Genomic DNA, 1,311 nt, shown 5'->3' on the forward strand with positions numbered 1-1,311 from the left:
TCCATCGCGTAAGGCCGTTCTCGCAGGCACGTTTTTAGGGGAGGAAAGCAATGCATGTAACATAGTCAGTGGGGTCAATCACGACGAGAATGGTAGTCGTGCGTGCTATGCATTAAAATTGGCATGATCTAACAGCGACACCCTTATGAAGTTGTTTATGGATATTTGATTGATTTATCTATATGTAAGTGCATAAATAGATCGTGATAAGTTGCGTCCGCCCCCCCAAGTTTTTTCCTTGTTACTACGCGAGCTGAATACCAAAGTGCGGAATTATAGTTTTAGTACGCTAAACTGGCTATTTAATATAACGAGTTGTTCATTTTAAGGGAATAAATTCGTTCCATATTATAGAGCTGTAACTGAAGAAGGTTGTATTATATAATGTTATAACACTATCATATTGTAGTAATACATCACTTATAGTATTCAATTCAACATAGATATGACTGCATGAGAAATTCCACCTACGTCGGCTAACGTGGATAACCTACGTCGTTATGACACTGTGTGCGTGTGTGTGTGTGCGTGCAGGAGGAGAGAAAGCGAGCGTACGTGCTGTCGCTGCGTGCCGGATGCTGCGCGGTCCTCACCGAACTGATGCTTGACGACGGAAACAGCCAGAGCATCGTCGACCACGGCAACGCCATCTACGCTGTCGCGTGGCTGCTGCTGCCGGAGACGCCCCGCACGACGCAGGAGAAACACTGGGAGAACCTGCAGGTGAGGCCCTCATTAGCTCCTCCCTCGTTAGCTCCTCCCTCGTTAGCTCCTCCCCACGCGCGCGCACGACGCAGGAGAAACACTGGGAGAACCTGCAGGTGAGGCCCTCATTAGCTCCTCCCTCGCTAGCTCCTCCCTCATTAGCTCCGCCCTCGTTAGCTCCTCCCTCATTAGCTCCTCCCTCATTAGCTCCTCCCTCGCTAGCTCCCCACGCGCGCGCACGACGCAGGAGAAACACTGGGAGAACCTGCAGGTGAGGCCCTCATTAGCTCCTCCTTTGCTAGCTCCTCCCTCGTTAGCTCCTCCCTCATTAGCTCCTTCCTCGTTAGCTCCTCCCTCTATAGCTTCTCCCCACGCGCGCGCACGACGCAGGAGAAACACTGGGAGAACCTGCAGGTGAGGCCCTCATTAGCTCCGCCCTCATTAGCTCCGCCCTCGTTAGCTCCTCCCTCATTAGCTCCTCCCTCGTTAGCTCCTCCCTCATTAGCTCCTCCCTCGCTAGCTCCTCCCTCATTAGCTCCTCCCTCATTAGCTCCTCCCTCATTAGCTCCTCCCTCGCTAGCTCCTCCCTCATTAGCTCCTCCCTCA

General features: G+C 52.3%; 1 protein-coding gene across 1 annotated transcript in view; it reads left to right on the forward strand.

Moving 5' to 3' along the window:
- LOC106807237 (serine/threonine-protein kinase Nek10-like) overlaps positions 1–1,311 on the forward strand; it is an 18,062-nt gene that overhangs the window by 7,447 nt on the left and 9,304 nt on the right. Inside the window, exon 8 of the mRNA XM_014809525.1 lies at positions 535–723. Within this exon, the coding sequence (XP_014665011.1) occupies positions 535–723 (189 nt within the window). The remainder of the gene's footprint in view (positions 1–534; positions 724–1,311) is intronic.

This window comes from Priapulus caudatus, unplaced genomic scaffold (assembly GCF_000485595.1).
Source record: "Priapulus caudatus unplaced genomic scaffold, Priapulus_caudatus-5.0.1 Scaffold202, whole genome shotgun sequence".
Taxonomy (NCBI): Eukaryota; Metazoa; Priapulida; class Priapulimorpha; order Priapulimorphida; family Priapulidae; genus Priapulus; species Priapulus caudatus.